This window comes from Mustela nivalis, assembly GCF_964662115.1.
Source record: "Mustela nivalis genome assembly, chromosome: 12".
Classification (NCBI taxonomy): domain Eukaryota; kingdom Metazoa; phylum Chordata; class Mammalia; order Carnivora; family Mustelidae; genus Mustela; species Mustela nivalis.
In genome coordinates, this window is record NC_139031.1 from 21,931,943 (window position 1) to 21,958,942 (window position 27,000).

The window sequence follows — 27,000 nt, forward strand, 5'->3', positions numbered from 1 at the left end:
AACAAAGAGAAATTGTTAAAGCCTGAAAGAAGGGCTGCCCCTAAATTTTTACAAGATCCTGGCTTTCCTCAATCCCCATTCTCTCATTCTGCTCTATTCCTTGGACTGATTTTCCTCACTGATTAACACTGTCTTAGCTCCTTCATGTACTTCTTTGTCTTTGGTGGTCATTTTGCTCTTGATACAGCAAAAAAGACAAAAGGAACAAGAATATGATGGATGTTACAAGTAAGATTAAAGGGAAAAAAAGAAAAAATCAGAAATGAGTACGTCTTGATCCAGTCAAACTGAAAGTCTCACCATTTCTCAACTACACTCTGATCTTTCTTGTGTCTACACTTTGGTCATCCCACCTTCTTCATCAGGAGAAAACCTATGCTATTCTCCATCAGTTAAAATGTTGTCATAGCCCAGTTAAGTTTTGTGTTCCTAAAGGAGCCTAACTGCAAGTGATTTTTCATGGAATCTGAACTTTTATAAGCCACTTGCTTGTGCACTAAATGCAGATTTGTGATCTGTCGTGGCATTTATCATATATGTCCTTATATTACCATTATTTATATATCGTGTCTTTTTAAAAAAAAAAAAAAGATTATTTATTTATTTATTTGACAGACAGAGATCACAAGTAGGCAGAGAGGCAGGCAGAGAGAGAGGAGGAAGCAGGTTCCCCGCTGAGCAGAGAGCATGATCCCAGGACCCTGGGATCATGACTTGAGCCGAAGGTAGAGGCTTTAACCCACTGAGTCACCCAGGCACCCCTATATATTATGTCTTTTCTCTTCAATCACAATATAAGATTCTTAGGGCAAAGACATGGTCTCATTTGTTCTTATAGCTCTTAAGAGTAGGCCATTAAACATTTGTTGGGGAAAAAAAAGAATGTATATGTACAATTCATTGGGCTATATATTTAATACTTGTGCCCTTTTACATACATATTTTATATATTAATAAAAATTTTATAATGGATATAAATGAAATACTAAAGTGCTACCAAAAGGAGAGACATGCATATACCACAGAGCTTTCCCAGCATTTTGTAAGAGCTCTGAAGCAATAAGCATTTGGTACCCTGATCTGTGCTGTGCTGCCACAGAGGGAAGACAAGAAACTGGCAAAGTCCAAATCCCTCTTTATTTTGTCCTTCCTGTGTCAGTAGCCATTGTGATCAAATATTAATCTGCCAGGTCAAGTCCTTTTTACAGCTAGAGCAGAAACACCAAACATTAAATTGGGGCAAACTGCTGAAAAACCAGCAGGACCACAAAACTATGCCTGGAGCACTTTATTTTCTAATCCGTATTACCTTAGACAACAAGTAGTGTTCACTGGTGGTCTAAGATTAGCAAGTCAAGGCAAAGCATTAACTAATAAAATAATACTAGACATAAGAAAATATTTGCCAACTGTAAAACAGAGTTACCTACATCATATTTAACAAGAGAAGCACAGAAGGAGAGCAAACTCACAAGAATAGAGATCCATTCCCCCAAGACAGATCCTTAAATATCACTCTCTTAAAGATTTATATTGAATACATGGAACTTTTCAGAGACTTACTTTAGGCGAAAACACAGAAGACAAGCAAAAGATCTTACCACTTTCTGCTAGAGCAGCAGCCACTTCATTGAGAGTGGAATAGATGTTGCAGGCTGCCCATCGGCACTGTGCCCCTAGGGCACCCAGAGTTTCCATAAGCACCTGTATTAAACAGAAAGCAGGAGATAAACAAAGCTAGCCAAACATTTGGTCAAGGAAATTAAGTTTCTGACAATAAGAAAGTGTATTGGGGGACAACTAGGTAGTTCAGTTGGTTAAGTGTCTGCCTTTGCCTCAGGTCGTGGTCTCAGGGTCCTGGGATTGAGCCCCGTATCTGGCTCCCTGCTCAGCAGGAAGACTGCTTCTCTCTCTCCCTGCTGCTTTCCCTGCTTGTGTTCTCTCTCTCTCTCTCTGACAAATAAATAAATAAATAAAATCTGAGGAAAAAAAAAAAAAAGGAACCAGGCTCCTTGGAGAAATGGCTGATTCCAGAGTTAGGGCAAAGAATGTACAAAATGAGCTTAGATAATCATATACCAGAAGCAAGTAAATACTTAAAGAAAGAGAGGATATGTCAAAAGACAAAAAAGTCACAGAAGCAAAATGAAAGGGGTTCCTGCGGGACAAGTTTGGAACAATTTGAGCATCATGATAAACAGTGATAGTAATGGGTTATAATCCATTAAATAAAATAGGAAACAATGATTCATACAAATAAAAGTAAGTAAATAAATGAAAAAATTGAAAGTTCGATGAAAAATGGGATATTTACATAATTTCATATTACTACCTCACGAAATACCTTTTAAATCACAAAGGGGGAAAATAACTTCTACAGTGAAAAATCTAGCAGACACTACCTCAAGCAAAGGATCAAAATGAACATCCTTTTGACAAATGATATATCAAGTCTAGATCAATGTGTCACCTGATAAGATTCAATGAAAAAAATGCAGTATCACTTCCTAACAAAAACTCATGGCCTGAATTTAATAATAAAGACGCGTCAGGAAAAAGCAGAACTGAGCACATTCTACAGAATAATTCATTTGCAATTTTCTAAAGTATCAAGGTCATGAAAGTCAAAGAAAGACCGATGAACTACTCCAAACTAAAGGAGACTAAAAGGGATGACAATTAATGAGATACATGAGGTCTGAGGATTAGATGGTAATATAAGTCAATGTTAATTTCCTGATTTTGAATAGCTGTATTGGTTGAATGAGAGAATGTCCTTGTTTGTAGAAAGTATGCACTGAAGTATTTGTGGGTGAAGGAACATCAGATTGGCAACTTGCTCTCAAAAGTCTGAGAAAAAAGTGATGCACACTATACTTGCAACTTATCTATAAATCCATGTTAATTTCAAAATTTAAAAATATTTTATTACTTTAATTTTAACTTTTATTGTTTTTAAATTTTTTATTTATTTGAAAGAGACAGAGAATACAGGGGCAGGGGTGGGGAGATAAGGAGAGAGCAGGAAGCTCCCCACTGAGCAGGGAGCCCAACTTGGGATCATGACGTGACCCAAAGACAAATGCTTAACCGACTGAGCCACCCAGGCTCCCCTTAAGAAAAATTTTTTTTTTTAAGATTTTACTTATTTATTTGACAGAGAGAGAGAAAAATAGAGAGATCACAAGTAGGCAGAGAATCAGGCAGAGAGAGAGGGGGAAGCAGGCTCCCAGCTGAGCAGAGAGCCTGATGTGGGGCTTGATTCCAAGACCCTGAGATCATGACCTGAGCTGAAAGCAGAGGCTAGACCCACTGAGCCACCCAGTCACTCCAAGAAAATATTTTTTTAATGATTTTTAAAAAAATCATTAAAAAAAAATGGGGCGCCTAGGTGGCTGAGTGGGTTAAAGCCTCTGCGTTCAGCTCAGGTCATGGTCTCAGGGTCCTGGGATAGAGCCCTGCATTGGGTTCCCTGCTCAGCAGGAGCCTGCTTCCCCCAACCTCTCTCTGCCTGTCTCTCTGCCTACTTGTAATCTCTGTTGAATAAATAAATAAAATTAAAAAAAAAAAAGAAAAACTTACTCCACTGATCTGATCCTTAGTTGTTTGTTTGTTTTTTAACATTTTTATTTATTTGGCAGAGAGCAGAAGAGAGAGTGAGAGAAAGCATAAGCGGGGGGAGCAGCAGAGGGAGAGGGAGAAGCAGACTCCCTGCTGAGCAAGGAGCCCAACACAGGGCTCAATCCCAATGACCTGAGCCAAAGGCAGATGCTTAACCGACTGAGACCCCCAGGCACCCCTAGAACCTGACTGACTTTTACTTCATTATATAAGATAGAGGCAGGATTCTTTTAAAGAAGGTAGTATACCATCTACTGCTTTTTTTTTTTTTAAGAAGTTATTTATTTATTTATTTATTTTAGATTGTATTTTTTAAGTAAAGATTTTATTTATTTATTTATTTATTTATTTAAAGATTTATTTATTTATAACCTCGAAGTTATTTATTTTTCAATTTGTTTATTTAAGAGAGAGAGAGATATGAAGGGTGAGAGAGACCGAGGGAGACAGAACATGAACAGGGGGAGGGGCAGAGGGACAAGCAGACTCCCCACTGAGCAGGAAGCCCAACACAGGGCTCGATCCCAGGACCCTGAGATCATGACCTTGAGCCCAAGTCAGAAGCTTAACTGACTGAGCCACCCAGGTGCTCCCTGACCTACTGCTTTGATTACAAACTATTTTAACAAGAATAAAGCTTTGTTTAAAAAACTTTGGTTTTAAAATTTCCTGACGGTAGTTAACTCAGAGTACTAGTACTTTTCATGTTGTCAAACTTGTATTTTCTAATATTTCTATGCTAAATAAAAATTCTAATTATGTTCTAATTTTAAAAAAACTTGCAAACAACTCCACTAATTTAGGCGAACCCCCTAAAGTAATTTGTCCAAGGCCACATAGTAAGTTAATAGCAGAAATACCCGTATGTCTTAATTTCCAGTCCATACGATCTTTCTTTCTTTTCTTTTTTTTTTTTTTAAGATTTTATTTATTTATTTGACAGGCAGAGATCACAAGTAGGCAGAGAGGCAGGTGGGGGGTGGGGTGGGGGGACGCAGGGAAGCAGGCTCCCCGCTGAGCAGACAGCCCAATGCAGGACTTGGGCTCCATTCCCAGGACACCAAGACCATGACCTAAGCCAAAGGCAGAGGCTTTAACCCACTGAGCCACTCAGGCGCCCCTCCTTACTACCTTTCAACATTTGATACCATATTTTTTCCCTCTCATTTTATTTTTCACCATAAAGAATTTCTGAATTCGTATAGCTAGGATTCTCAAATTTGTCAAACAAAACAAGAATACTGATACTCACCTACAGAGCAATATAAATTAACTAGAAAAGAAAAATAACTGGGGCCAAGAACATAAGAACGGTTCAAAGAATTCTAAATCATGGGGCGCCTGGGTGGCTCAGTGGGTTAAAGCCTCTACCTTCGGCTCCCAGGGTCCTGATCCCAGGGTTCTGGGATCGAGCCTCATGTCAGGCTCTGTACTCAGCAGGGAGCCTGCTTCCTCCCCTCTCTCTCTCTGCCTGCCTCTCTGCCTACCTGTGATTTCTCTCTCTCTGTAAAATAAATAAAATCTTAAAAAAAAAAAATTAAAGAATTCTAAATCAAGACTGCTGGCTGTTAGGGCTCAAGCAGAAGTGAATGCAGGTAGAAGTGGAAGGAGGAGAGAGCTTAGAAGCTGGTTTAACCCGACTTTCAATCATCACTATTTAGAGAGAATAGCAAAGAAATTTGGTTATTAGAAGGAACTATGGAAACACGCCTAAAAAATATAAATAGATCCAAGTCCATTAGAAACATGGATGGGAAACCATTAACTATGATAGTTACTTCTGGAACATGGTATTATAGGAGATTGCCTTTCATGCTAATGACTGTGGTAATGACTGAGTATTATAAAATGAATATGAACTACTTTTGTAATCAGAAAAAGAAAGTCGAGATGAAAAACAAAGCAAAATTCCTTTGTAATTATTTTTTAAAGGAAAAAGAAAAAATATGGAGAGGGAAAAATAAAATAATATTAAAAATTGGTAAACTAATTTTGATTACTCCATTCAAGAGAAAATAAAAGGGAACCCTGAAAGGTGGTAATGTTTGGTGAGCCAGGGGGTAAAAAAGAAACTAGATATAATTTAGCAACATGAGACAGTACAGAGCACTTACTATTTTAAGCCGCCACACTTAAGTCTCATGTCCCTGACTGGGGAAGCCCAAAAAAGATTCCAAGAGAGTTTCTGCCTTGATTCATTAGTCTGTGGCTCCAAAAAGAGACAGCTTTTCAATTTATTACATTAATTTTGGGCAGTCAAGGTATTTTTTTCCCTTAGAGAACATGTAATCCAGAAAGTCTCATGGTAAAGATGTTCACAGTTGCTGTCTGGGTCTTAAGGACTCTCTGCTGTACTTAATCAGGAATGTGGCCATATAAATAAGTGTTATGCTTCAGGAGACAATCTTCTGAAAGTTGATCTAACCATACAGTTGACCTGAGTCTTATAAATCATACAAAAGATTTCAGATGAATTCTTGATACATCAATTTCCTGTACTGGTCTCATTATGGTTGGCAATTCAATATCTCTTACATCTTTGATGAGGGCTCTGAATCAGTGGTTCTCAACAGAGGAGTGCTGGAAAACTGTGGGGGCATTTCTGATTGTTACAATAATTGGGAGGGGAATGCTCCTGGCATTTAGTGATCAGGACCAAAGGTTTTGATATTTTGAAAGTACAGAGACAGTCTCTTACAACAAAACCAACAGAAACCACACCACATTTAGTAGTTTTCAAATGTTCTCACATGTGTGAAAAACCTATTTATAATTATCTAAGTTTAGAACCTTATTCCACATCACATGTCAATACAAAATAATAATAACTTTTCCAGGAATGCAACAAGTGTGTAAATTAAGAGAAAACACACACTTTTTGTTGTTGTTTAGAAATTTTAAAAATTGTTTACAGTTCATTATGATTCAAAAGATCATATAATTTGGCAATGCCAATCTGACACTCTAGAACCAGTAACCAGTAATCAGTAACCAGTATCCCCATCTACATCTGTGGCATTCTCATCTAAATAATGTTATAAGGAAGTACAAATATCAAAGTATTTCACTATGCTTGTGCCCAAGCATTTACATACCAAAAACACATTTTTTTATTATAAATTACTTTTCTTTTATTCCTCCTTCAAATTTCAGTTAAGATTTTATTTTAATTTTAAAAAATATGTACTGAGGTATGTTTTATTTGAATTTTATTCTAAGTTAACATGAGACATTGCAAAAATATTTTTAATATTTTTATAAAAAGGAGACACTGAATCTGATAGGGGTGAGACTCGCTGGTCTAAATGAATCATGATAACCCCAGTCCTCTCAGCAGGACTGGTGGGCCATAGGCATGTGACCCAGTTCAATGACACATGATCGAATATCTTGCTCTTGGGGAAGAGGAAGAAACGATCCTTATTCTTCATGTTAATTTGTGATGGCTCAAAGAGCTGTAATCATCTTGCTATGTACCTGAGGATGAAATAAGTGACAAGGCAGCTCCAAGAAAATCAGACAGATGAAACTGGAGCCCTGAGATCCCACATCTAAAGTCCACCTTACCTCTGGACTTCTAGCTATGGAATATAATAAATTCCTTTATGTATGAGCCAGGTTGAATCAGGTTTTCTCTCACTTGCAGCTAAAAGCAACCAAAGAGAGCTGCCTCATAGAAATGACACTGGAGGGGTGCCTGGGTGGCTCAGTGGGTTAAGCCTCTGCCTTTGGCTCAGGTCATGACCCCAGGGTTCTGGGATCGAGCCCCACATTGGGTCTCTGCCCAGCCGGGAGCCTGCTTCCCACCCCACCCCCTCGCCTGCCTCTCTGCCTACTTGTAATCTCTCTGTTAAATAAATAAATAAAATCTTTAAAAGAAAGAAAGAAAGAAATGACACTGGAAGGGAAGATAAGGGGAAAGCAGTGCAGCACAGAGAAAGCATAAACTTGGGACTCATATATTGAAGTTCAAATCCAAATTCTATGATTTACTAGCTATATAACCTTGGACAAAGTACTTAAAACACTCTGAGCCCTAGCTTCCTCATTTGTAAAGTAGAAACAGGAATACCTGCTTTACCTGGCCATTTTGAGGATTAATAAACTAATACTTATTAAGTTCTTAACCTGCTGCTTGGCATGCTGCAATCACTCAACAGCTGGTGGCTATTATTAACTATTATTATGTGGAGAAGGAAAAAGAACTCACAGCAGTCTGAGCAGTGATGTGTGTGCAACCCACAATTTTGGCTCCAGCCAAAGGTTTTTCTCCTTGAGCTCTCTTCCTCAAAGCCATCAGTGCAGGCATTTCTGAAAAAGCACAAAACATACACAGCCCTATTAGAGAGGAGGGAATGAGACCGAAAGAATAAACAGAAGAACTTACTCTCTTAAGAGAAGATTCTTCCCCTGATCAGGTTCTTTGTTAGATTGGGCTTCTCAAGGGATCAAGACATTGAACCTGATTCTTCATTCTAAGAGGCCTGCAGAGGCAAATGCTCCAGAGTTCAGATGCTCTATATCCCAGTTCTCCTCATCTACTCTCTTTCCCTTTTCCTGGTATCGGAGGAGCTCCTTGTAGAGTCAACTCCACCAGAGTTGACTCCCTCCCCACAGTGTTTTCCAAGTTCAGATTTCTTTTGTAGTAAGTATTCTGTAAAATCACACTTAAATTTCTCAAGCGACTAGACCCCAGGACATAAAAAGGGATTAACATGGACAAAAAGACCTAGGCAACCTGAGAAGGAAAAAGTGCTGGCTTTCTTTACCTTGTTCGGCAATTTCAATTTCTCTTCGTCCAAACTCTGCCTGTTTGATGTTCTTGACACAGAAGTCACTGCTTCCCTTGGAGTTCTTTTGCTGCTTATCCCTAGGAGAGGTCTCATCATCAGAGCTATCTGTATAGGAAGCCGCTGAAATGACAGAATAAAAAACCCTCAGGGAGACGAACAGCTTCCTCTAAAATACCAAACCATGGGGTGAACTGAGGCTTTCCGGGTCACCCACCACCACACAGGTGTACACCTTGATGGCAGACACCTAACCTGGCAGTCTGGAGCTGCCTCAACCACCTCCTGTGGAAAGTGCTAGCCACAGGTCAGAAAGAGGAAGCCAGAGGGCACCTGGGTGGCTCAGTTGGTTGAGTGACTGCCTTCAGCTCAGGTCATGATCCCGGACTTCCAGGATCGAGTCCCGCATCAGGCTCCCAGCTCCTTGGGGAGTCTGCTTCTCCCTCCAACCTTCTCCTCTCTCATGCTCTCTCTCAAATAAATAAATAAAATCTTAAAAAAAAAAAAAAAAAGGAAGCCAGAGAGGTTGCCAAAGACATTCCCCCTAGCATTAACGTGGAATCTGGGGCTAATGATCTTCAGAACGTGAGAGCTCCCTGAATATGCAAAAAGAAAGAGGTTACACCACAATAGCAATAGATTGAAGTTCTTAGTGCAAGATCATGGTCATTAACCTATGGGATTCTTGGATCCAAGCTACCCTTCTCTGTCTGCTGCTTAGATGCCTGTTTTAATTTGTGTTTTAGCACAATAACTGAACAGAACCCATGGGAAAGTAATTAAGAACTGCACAAAAAGTGTTTGTCTGACACAACAGAGCCTTCTTTTGAAGACTGGATCTGATGAGGCTGAACTATGCCTGCAGACCCAATTAGATATTGACAATGAAGTATTCAGTGTGCTCTCCCTTCTTGCCGGCCTCAGTGGGCCTGGCAGTAGGCATTTTAGGTACCCAAAGAAGTGCATAAATCCTCCTTTGGTATACTAAAATGTCCTGATGATTAATCCATTTAGCAATACACACTAGAAGGTGGAAGGTCTCAGACTTGTGATGGTGGCTAACGGGCAACTGCTGCTACTCACATGTTTAGCTGAGGTCTTTTGTCTTCATACGATTCTGTAGTTGCTAATCATTTGCTAGATGTTTTAATTTCCTTCCATGATTTATATTTAAGTTTTGGAGGATAGTTTCTTCCTAAGTGGTCCTCAAGGTTTGTTGTGGGTTTTTTTGTTTTGTTTTTAAATTGTTAAAAAAAATTTTTTTTTAAATTTTTTGAGGGGCCAGGGAGGTTGGAGGATATAAAGGCACTACATATCTCTCAATGGGATAAGAAGTACTTCCATCACATTTGGTGGGGAGAAAGCTGTAAACACTCAGATCTCCTAAGGTCTATGGTGCTCTGATCTACTTACATCCGGAGAATTAAGGCATTTCTGGGATTTCTTAGCAAAGGATCTATATCTGGGAGAGCTGTAAAAGGCAAGTCTGACCTTGCCCAGTTAATCGGGCATGGCACTACAAAATGTTTGGGCAGCAGGGGCCTGAGTGTCTCTCCTGGAGCTGGAAAACTGCCCTAGAGCAAAGTCCTAACACGAGGCAACAAGAATGAACACGGGCACCAAGGGAGGTGAAGGAATTAGTAAATCCCCAAAGGACTTTTGTTCTTGAAAGGAATTAATCTGTATAAAGAGTCTGTGGTTCTCCCTCCTAGGGTGAGCAAGAGTTCAAAGTACCTTTGGCAACAGAGCCCAGAAACAGCTTCCTGGGCAGTCATCTGTTTCACTAATCAATACTCAGAAATAGCTTATATGCTGGCGGCTTAGGGGAACCATGCTTCTGCCACCTGAGGGAAGAAAGATAATGGCCATCCTTAATCTTGACCATAATTTATAGCATAACTGCTTTTGAAGAAAGTGTTTACATTCAGAATATCCTGAAATTTCAAATCGTTTTCTAGAGGCATAATGATTTCTATGTTCTCCAAAGGCCATTTATATAGTGGGTATGTGTTCTGGAGTCAGACAGATTTTGAAGTCTCAGTCTCTGTTTCTGGGTATAGAAAAGGTGTTCCAGAACCTGATTAATAGGATTATTAATTCCTTCACGAATCCAGTCATTCACACATTCAGTTGTTCATTCAACCAATTTTTATTTTGTGTCTACTGTATACCAGGCAGAGTCTAAGTACTGAGTATAGAGAGCAAATATGGATTGTCTTTATCTTCATGGAGTTTTCAGTCTAATAGGTAAGTCAGACATGAAATAATTACAAAATTAATTGGAGATTTTCTTTTCCTATGGTTGTAATATGTACTACGAAGCTGACTGTAAAATAAGAAGACGTAACTTTCAGAGTCAAGTTGTTGAGAAGATTAAATAAGATAATGTAAGTATAGAGCTTAGTGCAATGCTTGGTATATAGTAATTAAGCACTCAATAAATGACACCTGATATTATTGTTGGCTTTTGCAAATATTTTTAATTTAATACCAGTTAAAACATTTTTAAAGTTTCTTACTCAGGGTCAGGATTTTGAATGGGAAAGAAATGACATGCATACAATATTATTTAGCAGTTTCTTTTTCTTCTACCTCCATCATCTACTAACCTAACCAAGCAGCAGGTGGCTGGCTGGCAGGGAGGAAAAAGGTTGAAACTGGAGTCCTAACTCTACCTAGAACAGCATTCCTTTCCTATGCCTCTCCAGCTTCTAAGGATGAGTCAGGGTAAAAACACACACACACACACACACACACACACACACACACACACAAACAACAACAAAAATAACCCCCCAAATTTCCTCTTTGAAAAAGCACTCCAATTTTTGGCTTCAGTCGTTTTTTTTCTCTCTCAAGAAGAAATTATTATACCACCTCCCTACTCTAAAAAAAACCTCCCCAAATACAGTATTCTTTTTTTTCGTAGTAGTCAACTGATTATAGTTAGCTCAATGTTTTTATTTGAGCCACAGAGATTTGTTTTCAAAGAGTCCTTTGTGCAGACCTGTTATCAGGTGAGAAACAAAAGTATCAGTTGTCTAGATTGTACTAATATGTGAATGCAAAATGGCTGATAGACCCAAACCAAGAGAGGGTATTTCTGCAAACACAATGGAAAGATTATTCATGAACTAGCATGATATTTGCTTTTTGAATCCATACTTATTTCTGTCACTATATTTAAAGTAGCACATTCATGAAACTATCTCAGATAGCATCAAAGGTTTTTTCCTAAGAAAATTTAGAGAAACCCAACACATATATAATATATACACATGCTTGCATAGTTTCTAAGATGTTTACAGCTGTCACACTCTGAAGCCCAGAGCCATAATTCAATTAAAAATGAACAACTGATAATCAAGGCAATAACCAACTGAAGTACAGCGTGAGCTCTAGCTTTACCTCTAATTGGTTGTGACCAATTTTCAGTTTATCCAACTGTAAAATTGGGAGTTGACGGATCTCTCCCCCATGCTCTTTCTTTCCCCTAACTATCTCCACCACAAAAATCTCATGAATAAATGAGAGTACAAAAAGGGTTCAATTTCTAGGCAGAAAAGTAATATAAAGTACAATATAACTTCACATGGGGAGTTCTCTTGTTTCATGATAACCCAGAATCAAAATATAACTCTTGAGGGCGCCTGGGTGGCTCAGTGGGTTAAAGCCTCTGCCTTCGGCTCAGGTCATGATTCCAGGGTCCTGGGATCGAGGCCCGCATTGGGCTCTCTGCTCAGCAGGGAGCCTGCTTCCTCCTCTTTCTCTGCCTGCCTCTCTGCCTACTTGTGATCTCTCTCTGTCCAATAAATAAATAAATAAAAATCTTTAAAAAAAATATGTAACTCTTGAATCACTAATCTGTAATCTATTCCATAGAACATGCAAACATATGTTCTATGGCTCAAGCCTGATGAAGCCTTACCTCCTAGCAGCTGTGATATTAAGGGTTACTGCTAGGAGAAGAAGTAGTCAGACTCCCAGATGAATTAGTCCTATTAGACTATTTTAAGTCAGACAATTCCTCTTGGGCCCAATCTATTCATTTGGCAATGGAAATAACAGTAGGGACGTGGGTCAATGTACAGCAGATTTCACTGATGAATAACACTCTAGAAATATGTGAAAAGCTATGCTAGCAACCAAAATACAAACAAACAAAACTTTGTTATTTGGAAAAATCTGAAAATAATTTTTTAAGTTTTATAAGAACCAATTATGAATGAAGGGACTTCAGTCTTCCTTTCTTATCTTTAACCAATTAACTCACTGCAAAGGCAGCTTTTTTAGAAATATATCACTGAGAATGATTTGACTTTGAAAAACTCTCTTCTGCTCATTTGTTTTTATGAGGTTCTGTACTTTAGGAAAGAGTTTTCAGAAGTTTGTTTCTTATAAAGAATTTCAGGAACAATCCAGAAATTTTAGGAATTAATGTAGCTCTTTTCAACCTGGGTTCCACTAGAATTAAGCCTTAATGCCTTGAAGCCTCCATAAAATATGGACTATTAAATTAAATTATTAAATTAATTAAATTAAATTCTCTCCTATCCATCTGAAAGGGTGCTAGTCATGAACCATCCTTCGGAGAACTGAGAAAACAATGTCTCCAGTTCTTTTCTGTGTTCTGTGATTCTGATGAGGAGCCCTGCTTGAGAAAGATTGATACAGGCTTCTAAATGCAAGCATAGCAAAACTTAGCACCAGGATCTTTAGGCAGAGAGAACAGGCCACAGACTACCCAAACCTCCAAATAACTTCAGCAAAACAAACATTCTGGGTAGAGAGGTACCTTTTTTTTGAAAGGTCATAAACCTTCTTCTAGCTGTTCACATACAGAGTATATCAGAGACCTCAACAAGAATATGAAGTAAAAGGGCGCCTGGGTGGCTCAGTGGGTTAAAGCCTCTGCCTTTGGCTCAGGTCATGATCCCAGAGTCCTGGGATCGAGCCCCGCATCAGGCTCTCTGCTCGGTGGGGAGCCTGTTTCCTCCTCTCTCTCTCTGCCTGCCTCTCTGCCTACTTGTAATCTCTGCCTGTCAAATAAATAAATAAAATCTTAAAAAAAAAAAAAAAAAAGAATATGAAGTAAAGGGCTGGACACCTTTCACCAATATTTAGTTATCAAGCACCTCTCATGTGTCAAGCATTTCTAAAGGTTGGTAATAGAAAAGTACAAAACAGCCAAATCTCTGTTCTCATGGATCTCTTATTCAAGTAAGGGGAGAAACAATAATAAATTAGTAAAATACATAGTATGTTGTATGATAATAAGTGCTATGGAGAAAAATAAAGGAGGAAACTTTGATAGGGAATGTTGGGTGGGGTATTTGTACAATTTTGAGAACCAGGATAGGCCTCAATGAGAATGTAATCTTTAGTTAAGAACTGAATCAGGTAGGATGCCCAGCTAGGCTACCTCAGAGCATCCCAGGCAAAGGAAATAGCAAATGCAAAGACCTTAACTCAGGAGAGTGCCTGGCATGTTTTGAAATAACAAAACAGCAGTAAGGAGCCTAATATGGCTGGAGTGAAACCTCTAGCTGGAAGAGGAGGGAAGTCTGGGAAGGAAGCAATGCAATTAGAAACGTGATGGGATAGGGAGACAAACCATAAAAGACTCAATACCAAAAAACAGACTGAGAGTTGCTGGGGGGAGGGGGGACGGGGGAGGGTGGTGGGGATATGGACATTGGGGAGGGTATGTGCTATGATGAGTGCTGTGAAATGTGTAAACCTGGTGATTCACAGACCTGTACCCCTGGGGATAAAAATACATTATATGTTTATTAAAAAAAAAAAAAACATAATGGGATGATATAGGGCTGTGTAGGCCACTGTTAAGAACTTTAGTCTTTACTCTGAGTGAAACTCGGAAGCATTAGAGGGTTTGGAGGGGAGAACTGATATGACCTGACTTATTTCAAGAGAATGAATCTGGCTGTAGTGCAGTGAATAAACTAAAGAGGGGCAAGCTTGGAACTCAGGAGCTCAGTTTTTAAGACATTGGAGATGCCTATAAAACATCCAAGTGAGGGCGCCTGGGTGGCTCAGTGGGTTAAGCCACTGCCTTCGGCTCAGGTCATGATCTCAGGGTCCTGGGATCGAGTCCCGCATCGGGCTCTCTGCTCAGCAGGGAGCCTGCTTCCTCCTTTCTCTCTCTCTGCCTGCCTCTCTGCCTACTTGTAATCTCTCTCTGTCAAATAAATAAATAAAATCTTAAAAAAAAAAAATTAAAAAAAAAAAAAACATCCAAGTGAAAGGACTGAGCGGGTAATTGAATATAAGGATCTAGTGTGTAGGGGAGATCTGAGGCAGAGATAAAAGCTGAGGCTCAAACGTCAATACATAGTATTTAAAATTATGAGGCTACATGAACTCATGTAGGGGAAATATAAACAGAAAGGAGATCCAAGAATCAGTCTTGAGGCTCTCCAATGCTACTACTTTCTATAGTCACTTAAATGATAATGTATGCTGAAAATGGGTTCCAAGTTTTTATTGACATGCATTTGCATATCTTCCTGTATTTAGAAAGCTATAAGTCAATTCCATATTCCTGGCTTTTCATTTGATCGATATAGGGCATTTTCTGTCTCATCTCATGTTAACTTCTCATTGTGAACATTGTGAACTTCTCATTGTAACTCTCGCTTATGAGCACCACAGGCCGAAAGAGTTTTTCAAGACCACACAAAAACATCACCCATGGATCAAAGCCTAGAAAGTAGGTCTCTACTAACTCCCACACCAGGCCCTGCCCATTGTTCATGTGAAAAAAACAAAAACAAAAACAAAGCAAGGTAATGGAGTTTATGAAATAGCTGCAAAAGAAGCAAACATCCCGGCACCTGGGTGGCTCAGTTGGTTAAGCATCCGGCTGTTGATTTTGGCTCAGGTCATGATCTTGGGGTGGGAGGAATTGGGTTCTGTGCTCAGCGGGGAGTCTGCCTGAGATTCTCTTCCTCTCCCTCTGCCCCTCACTCACCCCCCCACTCTCTCTCTCTCTCTCTCTCTAAAATAAATAAATAAATAAGTAAATCTTAAAAAAAAAAAAAAAAAGGAGTGGGGCACCTGGGTGGCTCAGTCGGTTAAAGCCTCTGCCTTCCACTCAGGTCATGATCCCAGGGTCCTGGGATCGAGCCCCGCATCCGGCTGTCTGCTCTGCAGAGAGCCTGCTTCCTCCTCTCTCTCTCTCTGCCTGCCTCTCTGCCTACTTGTGATCTCTGTCTGTCAAATAAATAAATAAAATCTTTAAAAAAAAAAAAAAGGAGCAAACATCATCTTACATTTCATTTTAAAAGCACTGAGTTTATGGAAATAGCACTTCCTATAAATTATTTCAGACTGTAAATGGAATATTACAGCCAAAGACATATTTTTAAAAGGACACTTAATCTTTAATTTATCCAGATAAGGATAACCAGGACAGTGGGATGCCCTGAAAGATTTTTTTTATTTCTATGTAAAATCATTAAATTCCAGGGATTATATGAGAGCTGATAGCTCTCATAACTAGATAAAGCAAGAATCGCCCTATCATCTAGAATGCTCCCAAAGAAACCAGATGGCCATTTGTCAGGGACACCAACAAGGTAATTCTAGCATGCAGTGGGAACTTGAGTAATTGATATTAAGTTATTTTCTATTTCCAGAATGGTTTGACTCCATGCTCTTGAACTTAATATTCTTCTTTTTTTTTTTTTTTTAAGATTTTATTTATTTAACAGAGAGAGATCACAAGTAGGCAGAGAGGCAGGCAGAAAGCAGGCTCCCTGCTCAGCAGACAGCCCAGTGCGGGACTCGATCCCATGTTCCTGAGATCATGACCTGAGCCGAAGGCAGAGGCTTAACCCACTGAGCCACCCAGGCGCCCTGAACTTAATATTCTTAAATGGATATAGAAGGTTGACAATTTTTGACTATAAAAATGGCAACTTCATGTAGTTCAACCTAAAGGGTCCAAGTTTTCCAGGGTCAATATCACTTACCAATGAACTATAGCAGGCAAATATGTGTTCACTTAGAAACCAAGGGCATCAGTCATACTTTCTTGTTAAATAAATATTTTATAAGTGCCCTCCGTACATGTAAGGGTTCATTAGGAAGGCAGGAAGATCTAGTGTGCAGGGAGAAGACTGAGCTGGCCTTAAAACTTAGTATAGTTACTGTTTGTATCAATCTTTGTATAATATGTATAAACTCACAGTCTAAAATGTTACACATCATTTTACAATGCCCATTTTCTCAATTATTATGGCTTCCAGAGTTATATCAACTGGTTCATGAATGCTCAACTCTGGTTATTTTAGCAGAGTAAGATAGGTACACAGTTTTTACACATATTTTTACACAGAAATCCATAGGGATTTACATCATTCTGTTTTGGGGGTAAGGAGGAGTAAAAAGAGAAATATAACAAGTGTAAATAATAATTCACCCAACCTAAAAGTTACAGCTTCCCAAACAAGCTTTCTACAACTTTATATAACAGATACTACTTTTCTATTTGTGTGAAGAACAAAATTTTAGGTCACGATGAAAAATTTCTTAAGATGATTACTATTTATAATGTAAAGAGACAACTAGGGCAAACATTCAGCTTCCTATGATATTCCAACATAAGAGCAAAATAAAATAGCCCCATATGATCAGATACATAGCAGGCATTGCTGCACAAATGGTCAATGTCTTTAAGGGTGCTGTGTGGTAACAGCTCATCTGGCATTAAATGATAGCTTCAGAGCCCATATATTTGAATTAATGCCACTGCAAAGGAAGGAAGGAGTGGCTTAGAAGAGAAAGCAAAGGGATCCCTAGAACTAGGACCCACTTGAATGTTTCCATTGTTTCTTGGTGCAATTAAGCCTTCCCCATTAATTTGCAAGTTCTGAATGGAGGGATGGGGAATTCCTATTTTCAAAGAATGGAAACCAACACAAGTCTTTATACATGCTGTTCAATGAAGGTCATCAATAAGTTACATATGCCCACCCTCTGAAGAAATTAGAAATCAGGTTTGTTGATCACCCTCTTCTGCCTTTACTGGAAGAAGATATCTCTATTCAGTTCCTCTTTGAATCCTTAAGGAATCTAAAGATTCCATCTAGAATTTTGGTCTAAATTTTGATTGAGAATCAAAGTGTCTATTTCATAGCACAGGTTGGATGGTACTTAAACGGACAGCAGGGTCTACTGATCACACTTAATTAGCCTCCACAGGTGGGTCCACAGCCGCTCAGTACCCACCTGAGCTGTAGCTGTCAGTAGATGACTGAGAAATGGAACGAGACAGAGAGCGACGTCCAATTTTGGTGGGACGTTTGTTGAATTCTTGCTTCTGGTCAGCAAATTGGATCTGCTAAGAAAAAGAATGCTAGTTATATAAAGGAAAACAACCTTCATTTTGAGATAGCAGTTGAAGGCTTGCATTATAGGATCTTACCTTCCTTTGCAGTTGATCTGATTGTACCAACCCATACTGGGAATGCTAAGACTTTTTGGAGAGAATCATTTTTTTTTTAAATTCTTTACCCATTATATTTCTATCAAATTTAAATCTTTAACCAACTCTGGCTATATAACTTTTACAATAGAATTGCAACAAAAAAGGAGAATGGGTTGTTCCAGTTAAAATAAATTTTTAGAAAGCTGAGTCATATTCCTTTCTATAGTTTTGCTGAAAATTAAAGCTGGAAAGAATCTTTGAGCCTATTTATCCTAATATTCACATATCTAGACAAGAAAACTGCAAGGTACAGAAAGATAAAGTGACATGTCTACAGATTTTTAAATTTTCAGGAAATGGGATGCTAGAATGAAAGAAAAGATAGGCTTTCCACTCAGAACTTTCTGAAACTGCATTCAAATCCTGACAATGCCACTCATTAGCTATGTGATGTTGGTCAAGGTGCTTTTGTGATCCTTTCTCATAAATACAGCAAAGACAAAAGTATTTACCTCACAAGTTTTAGAGAGGTTTAAGTGAAACAATACATGTAAACTATAAAACATTGCAATAGATTGAGTAAATCCATCCCCGACTCCCACTCCTACAATTCACTGTTCTTATAGTAAACATTTATTTATTATTTTAAATGTTTAGTATCATAAAATACCTAAAAAATCACAAGACTGATTATCTGTTAACTATAACACAACAGATGTAAAAGGAGTAGATAGAGGACTGGACTGACTATGTATAGACAGCAATATTCTGGAGGATGCATTTTAGACCAATATCTGACAATTTTCTTATAATTTTATCTCTTTCTCCTACTGTTGGAGGTTCCAGCACTTTACGAAACAAAACTCATATAATTTATTCAACAAATGACATTTTTCTTTCTCCCTAATTGAATGTCTATATAATTGCTTCAGTAATTCTGGATCCAAGGGAGCATGGAGGCAGGAAGAATCAAAGATCTGACAACTACCTTTCATGTCAAAAAGATGGTTCCTTGGTGGACAGAACACAGACACAGCCTAGCAGAATGAAAGCAACTGACGGCTCTGGTTCCTGCAGTTAGAGGAAACTAGTGAGTCATTTGAATATTGAGAAGAGGAGACTCATACCAAACTGCATTAGCTTAGCACGCCTTTTAGGGGAATTCATAGCATTTTCATAGCTGTAACAACAAATGAAGCCTGTGTTAGTACTTTAGAGTTTGCAAATTGTTTTCAGTAATAGGAAAATTCATTGGCTCAGAAGCTCTTTGCAAAGTGAAAAATTGGCAAAATTGACTATTTTGCTAAAGTAGCAATTTATTTCAAAAAGATACAGTGCTCTTTCTATGCATTCCCACGGGATATACATGAACTTCCAGGTACTTCTCCTAGCCCAGCATTCTCACACTGAATCTGAGTATCTACCTGTATCCTCCATAAAGACAGGAGCCATGCATCTTATTTACCCTTCTATCCTCAGGCACAAATGCCTGACACACGGTAGGCAATCACACGCTCACACAATGAATCTGGGGCGCCTGGGTGGCTCAGTGGGTTAAGTCTCTGCCTTCCACTCAGGTCATGATCTCAGGGTCCTGGGATCAAAGCCCCACACTGGGCTCTCTGCTCAGCGGGGAGCCTATTTCCCCTCTTTCTCTGCCTGCCTCTCTGCCTACTTGTGATCTCTCTCTCTGTCAAATAAATAAATAAAATCTTAAACAAACAAACAATGAATCTGAAGTAGCCTATTCTAGCTTCACTGTCTGTACTTGGTTGAATATTAAGGAAATATGGTAAGCAGAACCCAAATCTAAAGTTAAAAGCATTCTGGGGCGGGGGAAGCTAGGCAGGGGAAAGTGGGTGAGAAGACGGGGAGGAGGGACAGCAGTCAAGCTGAAAACTCTGGCTTTCATTTCATCACCCTTGTTCAAGACAATTATTATTATTTTTTTAAGAAGCCCGTCTAGGAAAAGGAGTAGTAATTGACTTCCAAAGGCCAGGATGAGTTACTAACTTCAGTAGTACCTACTTTGGGAAAAAAAAAAAAAAAGTAACAGATAAACCCTGCCTCAGATATGCTTCCCCCCAACCCACACACCACTAGAGGGGGCCAGCCACAATGCCTCTCTACATGTGAAGGATCAGGAGTGGGTGGGTGCACATCACTTGACCCCAATCACGCTAACCTGTGGAGCTATCTGGCTGCTCATCTTAATCCAGTTTCCCTAAACTGAGCTCTCTTTTCTCCAGTCTTCTCCATTACAGTAATTCTTCCCACCAGGTCTTTGGCACTAAAGAAGACTATGCTACGCTAGCTTTCTCCACTTGAAAACATAGGGTTCTAAGTCTTATTTACTCATTAGATGCTGACCTCAAATTTAAGATAGAAGAGTATTAGGAGACTCACCACTTACATAGAATTAGTTATATATACTTTTCCCAAGAAATAAATGTTAATCGTTTACTGACGACCAGAACACATGGCTTAAGTAGGTCATCTCTGTTGCCCAATTCTCAATTCTCCTTAAATGTCATTACATTCTTCAACCCATAATACAGTCATCTCCCCCCGCCCAGGCAAAGTACTCTGGTACATTCCACCCCTATCTTTTCCACCTTGTGTGAAATCAGAGTCCTTTAAGTTAACCCACTTTTACCATTTCAGAGAGAACTGCCTAATTCCAACAGGCAAGGGAGGGAAAGAGAGTGTTAGGAGAGGGGCAGCTCACCTTATGCCAGAAGCAGGGATGAAAGCAGCAGAGGGAAAGAGCAGCTGGCCTATTACAATAATGGCTATCGCTGCAGCAAGCCTGGTTAAATAAGAGCTTAGCCTCACCTGGGCTTTAATCCCAGAGTTGCCATTGACAATGTATTTCTTCCTGTTGCCCAGCATAGTGACATTACCAGCCCTACTGCCACCTCTCCTGACCGGGGACCCTCGTGGCTAGGCCTTTAAACTTTCCTCATCAGCAATTCTGTTGGCTCTGGTTCCAGCTAGGGTGGTTGGTTTTGTTTTTTTTTTTTTTTTTGGTTTTTTTTTTTTTTTTTTTTTTTGAGGCGGGGATGTGGAGGGGGAGTGCTGCCCTTCCCTGGAATCCCTGAAGCAGCTCCAACAACCCCTCCAGCAGTAGAGCCCAACTTAATAAGGCATTTCTGTTAGTGGCTCATCAACCATTCCTAATTCTGGTAGCTGTTTTGCTTTTTTTTTTTTTTTTCTAAACACCTAATTACACGGATCCTCTGACCTCTAAACCTTAACAAGTCCCTTGACAAGGCCCAACTTGCAGGCACATAACAATAGCTTATTTATATAACCCCTTCACTTTTTTGCCGGCTATAATTAACTTGCTAATTAGGTTCCTTTTTAACCTTACCTCCTCCTTTTCCATGTCAGATGATTTTAGTTAACCTAGTCTCATTAGAAATAAATTAACTAGAGTCACTAAAACAATGAGGGAATTTAGCTCTGTCACCAAGGAAATCAACTCTCTCAGCCCATTTCTTTACTTTTAATTGTGCATCTTTTACATAGGTTTTGACTTATGGTTCCTAGTCCCATCTCAAGATTGTTGCTGATTAGGTGGTGAGTAACTCTGTTGTTTCTGAAATTTTTAAAAACCTGTGTGTTTTGTGGGAAGTGTGACTACAAAGGAGAATTCCTATTTCCTCAGAGTCCCCAGAATCACAATGGCCTTGTTACATATCAAATAAAGAGTCAAATGAAAGGGAAAAGAATCACGTTATTTATTTGCTGATTTCTGGACGGGGCCCAGTAAATAGGAAAGCTATATTCAACAGTATGTTATGGAGACAGGAGTGGGAATGTGATTTGAATTCTTCCTTAAAAAAAAAAAAAGGGGCGCCTGGGTGGCTCAGTGGGTTAAGCCGCTGCCTTCGGCTCAGGTCATGATCTCAGGGTCCTGGGATCGAGTCCCGCATCGGGCTCTCTGCTCAGCGGGGAGCCTGCTTCCCTCTCTCTCTCTCTGCCTGCCTCTCCGACTACTTGTGATTTCTCTCTGTCAAATAAATAAATAAAATCTTTAAAAAAAAAAAAAAGATTGGTTGTTGGGCACAAGAAAGAACATAAATGGTAGATTTTTTTTTTTTTTAGGATAATCTTTACTTTGAGAGAAAAGATCTCAGAAGAATGGAATTAAGGGAAGAGAGCTAATATTTATTAAGTTCCTACTATGTATGCATAGCCCTGCATATATGTTGATTCTATTAATCAGTATAAGAATCTTACAAAGTAGGCATCATTATTCCCAACTGAAAAATTAGGGAAGAATTTATCTTAATCATAGAATTAGATTAGAGAACAAATGATTTGCTGGAGGTCTCACAGCAAGTCAGTGATGGGACTGGAACAGGAGCCTGTGTTTATGACAGAGCCAAAGTTCTTTCTACTACACCACACCTTATGATATTAATCAGAAGATGAAAAAAGTCCCCTGGTCCTAATAGTAGATATACTAGCCCCACCCCATTCCTCTTAATTTATCTTTAAAATTATTTGGTTTTAAATTACACTTAAATAAATAAATAAATAAAATTATGCTTTGAATTTACTTTTTTAAAAAAAATATATTTTATTTAGTTATGTATTTGTCAGAGAGAGAGAGAGCCCAAGCAGGCAGAGTGGCAGGCAGAGGCAGAGAGAGAAGCAGACTCCCCGCTGAGCAAGGAGCCCGATGTGGGGCTCCATCCTAGGACCCTGGGATCATGACCTGAGCTGAAGGCAGCAGCTTAACCAACTGAGCCACCCAGGTGTCCCTAAATTTACTTTTTTATCAGACTGGGTCTCAGAAATGATATCAGCCCAGATGGTCTTGGGGCTCCAATCAAACAATTCTGAAATGACTACTCATAGACTAAAATCTAACAACTTTTTTTTTTTAGATTTTTATTTATTTATTTGACAAAGAGAGAGAGAGGGAGGGAGAGAGAGGGAGGGAGAGAGAGAGAGGACACAAGCAGGAGAACAGCAGGCAGACAGAGAGAGAGAAGCAGGCTCTCTGTTGAGCAAGAAGCCTGACAGAGCTCTATCCCTGGATCCTGGGATCATGACCCGAGCTGAAGGCAGATGCTCAACCATCTGAGCCACCCAGGCACCCCTCTAATAGCTCTCTAACTGGCAACTTTGCCCAATGCCACTACCAAAAATTAAAACAGAAATTAACTGAACTCAAATATGATTCACCATCACCCATGACAATCCTGATCTCTTACTCATAATTTCACAAAATAAGACATATCAGTCTTTTTCTGCTTGCAGAGTGAATCACTAAATTTCTGCCCTTCCTACTACACTCTCAGCTGGTTCTGGATTTTCCTCACCCAGATGAAAAGGAACTTGCTGGTCCAAGGCTTCACTGATGAGACAGACCTGAGCCAGAGGGAACAAAAGATCTATACTAAATCCAACTAGTAGACATTTAAGGACACTATTAATGACAGGAAAAGCCTTACTACTTAACAGGTTTATCTAACAAAGTAGTTCTCAAACTTCAGATGCATCAAAATCATGCACAGAGCTTATTAAAAGGCATTGCTAAGCCCCATCCCCAGAGTTTCTGGTTTAGTAAATCTGGGTGTGGCTAAAGATTTTGCATTTCCAACAAGCTCCCAGGTGATTTGATGCTGCTAGTCTGGGGACTACGCTTCAGAGAACCTCTGGTCTATCACTTACTCCAAGCATGAATAAAGCAGCCTTAATGTTCTTGACTCTCTCTCCTTAGCCAACCATTTTATCCTATTTGTGACTACAACCATAGACGCATATTCATAGGCAGAAAAGGTCATTTGGAAGGTCAGAGAGTAGAATGAGGTGATCCTTTATACGCAACACAGGATATAAAGAGAACTGGGCCTAAATCTGATTTTCACAATTGAAGGCTGTTAAGAGCAGATGGTTAATACATTAAGAAAAATAGAACTCATGGGGAGGACAGACGATCTATTTACCCTACAGAGGATCAGGCCAAGAGAAAACAATTCCTTTTCAAGTACATAAAGTCATACTACAAAGGAAGATTACAAGTGGTTTTCTCTCTCTCCATTTCTTAACATTTCAGCACTTAACACTGGTAATCCTCATTTGTAAAATGGGAACAGTAATAGCTCCTTTGCCTGTCTCAAATGTGCACTGAGGAAATTTTTTAAATGATGTGTATAAGAGGGTTTTGGAGACCATGTAATGATACCTAAGTATAAAATATTAGCATTTTTATTCTTTAAGGTCAAAAGTTCTTCACCTAGAGTCCATGGATGTGTAGACCTACCCCCAACATAGAATGCAAAATTCTGCGTATGTATATATTTTCCTGGGGAGAGGGCCCATAGTTTTCCTGCCCTTCCTACTACACTCTCAGCTGGTTCTGGATTTTCCTCACCCAGATGAAAAGGAACTTGCTGGTCCAAGGCTTCACTGATGAGACAGACCTGAGCCAGAGGGAACAAAAGATCTATACTAAATCCAACTAGTAGACATTTAAGGACACTATTAATGACAGTTTCCTAAATGGGTCTCTGCTTTGAAGTGTCAATCCAGACCCAGAGTTACAGTCAGGTTACCTCCACCACCATTTACCAGATCCGTTAAAGATTTTTCTTCTACTTCCAAGCAGACATGGTTCAAGCATTCTTACACACATCTCTCTCTTCCAAGCTAAATGAGTTGCCTGAACAGATTCTTCACCTATAAAAGAGATTATTTCTGGCCAAAAGAAAATTGGGTAACCAGCTGGCTGCGTACTAAGGAAAGTCAATCAGATTTCCTATGGAAAAGTACCGAGTACTACAGATAGCTTGGATGGGAGGAGGAAACATCAAAATGTAAAAACTTAAAAAAAAAAAAAAAAAAGTTACTGCTGCTCTCCATACACGTAAGAGGAGGTAATTCACCTACCAGTAGAGACTAAAGATTTCTCAAGGGAAGTAAAAACATTAATAAGGACAGTCTTTAAAAGGATATGTTCCTCAACCTTTTAGCTATAAAATCCCTGAACAAGGCTAAAAAATCCTTCACATAAAAACAGCTAAGGAGCAGAAGCTCCGGAAGTTTTCCAGTGACTGATGGAATATTAACTTGAAGTCTACCTCATCAGTTCTCAAGGTGGAGAATCTTCAAACCTTGTCCTGGCTTATTTCCCTGCTGGGAATCTGAGATGTGAGTACTATCAGCTGCTGTGTGTGGTCTGAGTCCTATTCTCCAAGGAGTATGCAAGTCCCTTATTGCTGTTGATCATTAACAAAGAAGGACATCTTATAATGCAGCTCTCCTGCTAAATTTTCCCTTTGAAGGAAGGTTTGAGAGTCTTGTAATGTTTCCTTTGGAGGCAAGGATAGTCTCAGTGGAAATTTAATTACATTACTGTATAAACGGGAACGTAAGTCAGATATTTGGTTAAAATCTTCTTCAATTGAAATTTTGGCCCCACCGTGGGAGATGGCTCCAGGGTTTTCTCAGTTATTAAAAAGCACTCTAATTCTTCATAGGTAAAGTCTGTAGGCAAAATACCATAGAGGGTCCTTGACTCAGTTTGCTGGGTAAGTGGGTATCAGTGGCAGCCTAATGAAGCACTTCTAGATCAGATCAGAAATTAATGACTTATGTGGTATCTGAAAGAAAGCCTCAGGAGGTTAATCTTTGGCAAGGAAAAGATAGATTAAAAAACTTGAGTTTATGAAGACAAGCTCCACCCTACTCTTTCTTGCTGTTGTTAAAAAATTTTTGCTGATCTAAAGTATCTTCCTGGTTTTTGAGCGAGAAGGGCAAAGAAATCTCTAAGTAAAAATGCTATATTGAAAACAAAGCAGAGTTGTACTTCATTAAAGAATGTTTTCTAGAAGTTGGGAAGATCTAGATCATATCCCTTAAGCAATGGTCACTAATTCTTGTAAGACAGTTTTCTTGTTCCCATAAATGAAAAGAAGTAGTAAAGGTTCAATAGGAGCTCCTCTGGAGAGTACTGCTGAGCAGATAAAACAGAGAGGACTAGCAAGAGAGTAAGAGTTATCATAAAACTTTTATTGATTCTGAGTTGACACACTAATGTTCTGTGGAATTCTTCTGTAATATTCCTTTATCAATGTACCAAAGTTAAAAAAGAAAATACCAAAGTTTACTATCTTAACATGGTCCCTCCCTTTAAAGAACAAAAACTGTTGCTCCCCTTTCTTGTTTATTAGTGAGTGGCTAGAGATTCAAAAACAAACTTACAATCCAACTAGAATTATTATGTGAATCTTTTCTATCAATTTTAAAACACTACATTATTTAATATAAGCCTGTGAGTGGATAGGATTTCTTTCCATCAAACACTTTAAAACTGAGCACAAGGTTCCTAAATAAGATAAACAACAGCAATAACCCCAAAAGAAATAATAAACAATAGTTATGACAGTGAGAGTTGAAATGTGGGTTCTTCAGTTGGGCCTTTGTCAGGCCAACTATACTCAATCTCATTATAGATGTTTATTTAAGTCCATAATTCCATAAACACTGAAAAGAACTTGTAAGAACTTGTTGTATATATATAAAAAAAGAACTTGTATATAAATAGTCTAACCAGTTTTCCATAGGGAAATACACACACACACACACACACACACACACACACACACACGGCTGATATAGACTATAAGAACTCAGGCTAAACCTAGGAGAGACCAGACAGGAACATGAGGATAGTTGCTGTTTTTAAATCAAAAGTTGAGGGGCGCCTGGGTGGCTCAGTGGGTTAAGCCGCTGCCTTCGGCTCAGGTCATGATCTCAGAGTCCTGGGATCGAGTCCCGCATCGGGCGCTCTGCTCAGCGGAGAGCCTGCTTCCCTCTCTCTCTCTCTCTGGCTGCCTCTCCATCTACTTGTGATTTCTCTCTGTCAAATTAATAAATAAAATCTTTAAAATAAATAAATAAATAAATCAAAAGTTGAAACTAGATCTAAAGTACTAGGCTTTATGTAGTTCTTATCAACGAATAAGTCCTTACATTTAAATTATATTAAAAATATCTATCAGGCAGGGGCGCCTGGGTGGCTCAGTGGGTTACGCCGCTGCCTTTGGCTCAGGTCATGATCTCAGGGTCCTGGGATCGAGTCCCGCATCGGGCTCTCTGCTCAGCAGGGAGCCTGCTTCC

General features: G+C 39.2%; 1 protein-coding gene and 1 long non-coding RNA gene across 9 annotated transcripts in view; one reads left to right on the forward strand and one right to left on the reverse strand.

The window, feature by feature from the left end:
- Positions 1-27,000, forward strand: part of LOC309845745 — a 413,192-nt gene that overhangs the window by 209,174 nt on the left and 177,018 nt on the right. The gene's annotated exons all lie outside the window — the stretch shown is intronic.
- The window catches only part of AHCYL2 (adenosylhomocysteinase like 2), a 165,138-nt gene that overhangs the window by 27,073 nt on the left and 111,065 nt on the right, over positions 1-27,000 (reverse strand). For 3 of the 8 annotated variants that reach the window (XM_082694022.1, XM_082694025.1, XM_082694026.1), the window contains 4 exons: positions 17,664-17,772; positions 8,391-8,534; positions 7,832-7,932; positions 1,602-1,704 (listed from right to left, as the gene is read on the reverse strand). In XM_082694022.1, coding sequence (XP_082550148.1) covers positions 1,602-1,704; positions 7,832-7,932; positions 8,391-8,534; positions 17,664-17,772 — 457 coding nt within the window. Of the gene's footprint in view, positions 1-1,601; positions 1,705-1,835; positions 1,916-7,831; positions 7,933-8,390; positions 8,535-17,663; positions 17,776-20,697; positions 20,867-27,000 lie in introns of those variants that run through there. The other 5 variants (XM_082694021.1, XM_082694023.1, XM_082694027.1 and 2 more) reach the window with 4 other exon arrangements.